Source organism: Magnolia sinica, chromosome 13, assembly GCF_029962835.1.
Source record: "Magnolia sinica isolate HGM2019 chromosome 13, MsV1, whole genome shotgun sequence".
Classification (NCBI taxonomy): domain Eukaryota; kingdom Viridiplantae; phylum Streptophyta; class Magnoliopsida; order Magnoliales; family Magnoliaceae; genus Magnolia; species Magnolia sinica.
In genome coordinates, this window is record NC_080585.1 from 16037751 (window position 1) to 16042302 (window position 4552).

At 42.7% G+C, this 4552-nt stretch overlaps 1 protein-coding gene across 1 annotated transcript; it reads left to right on the forward strand.

The window, feature by feature from the left end:
• The first annotated feature begins 2514 nt into the window (after positions 1-2514).
• LOC131222964 (GATA transcription factor 12-like) lies at positions 2515-4027 on the forward strand. Its single transcript, XM_058218228.1, has 2 exons — positions 2515-3019; positions 3194-4027. The coding sequence occupies exons 1-2, from the start codon at positions 2687-2689 to the stop codon at positions 3890-3892; spliced, it is 1032 nt and encodes a 343-aa protein (XP_058074211.1). The 5' UTR covers positions 2515-2686; the 3' UTR covers positions 3893-4027.
• Positions 4028-4552: the final 525 nt, after the last annotated feature.

The window sequence follows — 4552 nt, forward strand, 5'->3', positions numbered from 1 at the left end:
TCCTGTAATCCAAAGGTCACCGTTTTCCTCAAAATGTAAAGAGCAATACCGTCATTTATATTTGAGGAATGATTATGTGTTGGTGGTCCTATATCTCATCGGGGCACTCTGATAATCCAATCGACCGATCTGGACGGTCCATTAGGTTCATCCTGCAGTTCAGGGGATACTCTGTACGCATTATGATGATTGGATGATCGGATCCATCCATAAGTTAGGCTGATTTTTATAGCCATCCATTTCCCAAGCTACGGACAGGGTGCGTGGGATTCCCCATTAAAACGATTCTTTAGAACCATGAGGAATCCGTGATGGCCCCAATAAATAGATGGCCGAAATTGTTGATAGGACCTAATTTTATAGAAATGATTTCGACCGTCCATTGTTTTACAGGCCATTGATCGGATGGATAGATGTGGTCCGAATCGGTGTAGTTTTTGCATGGTAGCCCATTCATGGGTGATAGACCTAATGCATGGTTCAAATACGTCCTGATGCAATTAGGAGCACTGTAACTTACAGAGCTCTAAAAGCACTGGGTCATTGTACTCTCTCGTCCATAAGTACCGTACACGTGGCACATAACTATGATGATCATTACTTTTAATACAGTACGATACTGCTTGATGGGCCATTGCCATCTCAGTGATCGGATGATCTTAACCATTGCAATTGACGTCTGCAAATAGATGGATTAGATTGAACATAAAGATGAGTAATGATCCAATTTCCATGTAACAAAAGTGCATTAATTGGAGAGCTGAGCTCATTCAATCATGAAAACTTTGGACTATGGCCCACCTCTTTCCATGTCATACTAGATCAACGGTCCCGATCACCCTAAGCGTGATTCATGCGTACGGAGAAGAAGGTAGAGTGGGAGGGAGCACAATTTTTTATTGGCTAATGTTTTCTCAACGTAATAATACCATCCATAATGCAAACGGAACATAAAGAAATTCCATCATGACACGCACCTTACCGAGGACGCCATTTTCCTACAACAGTTGTTGTGTGGAGTCCGTGAATCAAAAAGCTCCGTGGGCCCACCGTAATGCGTGCGGGACATCACATCCGTCCATCATTTGCACCAGCTAATGATAGGACAGAAACCCAAAAATAATTCCTATCCAAAACTCAAGCCAGCCACACCACAGGAGAAGTGATGTTTGGGACACCTAGATCTCAGTGTCACAGAAATTATCCATCTGATATTTGTTTTCATTCATCAGTCTGATAGGTCTCATCTTATGAACGGATCGGATGGCATATAATCATCTTGGTGGGCCCCAGAAAGGTTTCAATGGTTGGCGTCCTATCTACACTGTTCCATGTGGTGTGGCCCACTTAAGTTTTCTCCAGCCTGATTTTTTAATTGAAATAGTAATATAGTCTGGCGAAAACGATGGAGGGGGTGGATGTCACGTATACATCAGGTTGGGTCCCACAACTTTTTGTTGTACGGGGCTCTTTGCAACAAGTGTTGCTGGAAATTCACGTCGAGGCCAATGCAACGTGGTCTCCACCTCGTGAGTGAAAAATAGCAGCGATCGCAACCGTTTATCTGGTGAGCGACGAAACAGATGAATGTAAGGCCAAAATATAACAGTGTCTGAACAATCCTGACCATCCAAACTTCTCGCGTTTCATGTGTACATTACTAATTTTGATTCCCGACTTCAAGTAGCCCAAATCGTGACTGTTAATACGGTTAACCACTGCACCAAATAAACGGCCTGGATCATCACATGCAAGTGGGGGGAGAATATATGATTCTCGCGAGTATCCATCCCTTTCCTTTTTCGGGCGCGGCTTCGGTGGATCCGGCATTGACTGAGATCGGTGTATCCCTGACTATGGGGCCCACCTTGATGTATTTTTATTGCATCTACACTGTCCATCCGTTTTGAAAAATCTTTTTAATAAATGTAACATAAACTGATTAAGATAAGAATCTTAGGTTGATCACACGACATGAAAAAGTGATGATTGAATACCCACCATTAAGATCTTCTTGGTGGCCATCGGAATTTTTATTTTTCATCCAACCTGTTGATAATGTAAAAAATACTTGGACGAATGTACAACGCAAAGACCATCTTTATCCAAAAACTTTTGTGGCCCAAAGAAGTTTATAATAGTCATTCACCACTGTTTCCTTTGATGTGGTACACTTGAGAGATATCATTCTACTTAATTTTTTCTACCATGACATAAAATAATTTTTAAAAACTGACGAACGTCATGGATTTAATGAAAATACATCAAGATGGACCCCACAATCAAAGATACACCAATCTCGTGAATATGGAGATCCACCGCAGACGCGCACTTATTTTCTCAACTCAAAAGGGCATCGCAGTCATTTCGCGCAGAAGAAATACTCGAATAAGATGGATGGCATTATCGTAATTATAATAGAAAACCATGCCATTTAAAAATTTAAAAAAGAAAAAAAAAATCCGGCCCTGATAATAAAAAAAAAAATCAAACCCCTTCTCTTTCTCAAGGCAGGTAAAGATGTTTCGTTTTTTCTATTTTTACTCCTAAAAACCCCCCTCCATTTTAGCTGTCCGCAACTCCCATTTCAAACACAACTAAAACCCTGCTCCTTCTCTCTCTCTCCTCTCTTTCCTCTCTCTTTCAGAAGAGGAAAAAAACCCTAGCTTTGCACTAACGGACGGCAATGGAAGCACCGGAATTCTTACATGGAAGCTTCTGCCGTGCCGGAAACCCTCAATACGCGCCTGAGAAGCGACACGGCGACTCGAAATCCGGCGACCATTTCATTATCGAGGACCTCCTCGACTTCTCGAACGAGGACGACGACGTCGCCGCGGCGGGCGGCGACGACGGAGCCCGCGACACCGCTGCCGGAAATTCCACAGACTCCTCTTCCACCATTACCGTCGTCGACAGCTGCAACTCCTCGCTCTCAGTCTCCGACAAGCATTTCTCCGGCGATATTGGCTGCCGGAGCTACGCCGACGCTAATTTTTCGAGCGACCTCTGCGTCCCGGTAAATGACCTGAGGAGTCCTCAGCTACTCTTGTTCTATTTTGAAATTTTACAATTTTTTTTTATAAATTTTCATTTATTTGAATTACATATATATTAAAAAGCTGCATTTTTTATTTAAAAGGGTTCGGATTCTTGGCTAAATAAAATGCCTTTTTTTAATCTAATTTTGTAGTATGACGAATTGGTGGAGCTCGAATGGCTGTCGAATTTCGTTGAAGAATCCTTTTCGAGCGAAGATTTTCAGAAATTACAGCTAATTTCGGGTGTGAAATCCGGCAGCAATGACTCGTCAGAGACCAGAGAATTCCCAGAGAACAACGGCCGGAACAACCCGATATTCCGGCCGGAGGTGTCAGTTCCCGGCAAAGCACGGAGCAAGCGGTCCCGTGCCGCGCCCTGCAACTGGTCTTCGCGTCTGCTCATCCTCTCGCCAACAGCATCCTCGTCAGATTCCGACGCATCGTTGAATTCCGGAAAGAAATCAGGAAAATCGACATCGAAAAAGGAGGTTTCTACGGCTGCTGCTATCAATGGCGGCAACAGCGACGGACGGAAGTGCCTGCATTGCGCGACGGATAAGACGCCGCAGTGGCGGACAGGCCCATTGGGGCCTAAAACACTGTGCAATGCATGCGGGGTCCGGTATAAGTCGGGACGGCTCGTGCCGGAGTACCGGCCAGCTGCGAGCCCAACCTTCATGCTGACAAAGCATTCGAATTCTCATCGGAAAGTTCTTGAGCTGCGGCGACAGAAGGAAATGCAGCAACAGCAGCAGCAGCAGTATCTGCATCCAAATGCTGTTTTCGAAATCGTCGGCGGAGATGAGTATTTGATCCACCGCAGCGGGACAGATTTCCGGCAGCTAATATGATTAGGGTTTGGAGTGGAAAAGAGGAAATTTTTCGGAGAAAATTCGAGCTTTAGGTTGCGAATTTTAGAAAATCTGAACTTTTTTATGTGAGTTTTAGCTGCTAACATCTTTGCTTAATTAGTTTTTTTTTTTTATTTGCAAAATGCAAACAGGAAAAAAGATTAGTATTACTTTGCTAATGTTCTGTTTCTTTTTCATATTTTTTGCAGTTTAGAAATTAAGATTTTGATTTTTTATTTTGATTTTTTGTTAATTTCTTGTTTTTCTTGCAGTAATTTTTTTTCTGGGTAAGATCAAAGGAATATTGGGGCTTTTTTTTTTTTTCATTTTGTTTGAAATTTTAAGTTCATTTAATTTCTCAGTTCGTTATTTATTTTTCGGTGGACCGTCAATTTTGTTAATTAGTTGTTAGGATTTTTCCCTATTACTATGACTTTCAGGCCATCTTTCATCAACAGCGCGCCCGTGACTTGGATAATCGACGTGCATGTGTGCCACGTGTTCGGTGGATAATCACGGGTCTAGATTGTATATGTCACAGAAATCATACCATGAGCTGCATGTACGTCAATCCAGACCATCCGAATTGTGGGCCCTGGGATATTCAAATAATCTAAGTTCCATTCTTGTACGTTGCTATCAAACGGACAGTAAGAATAA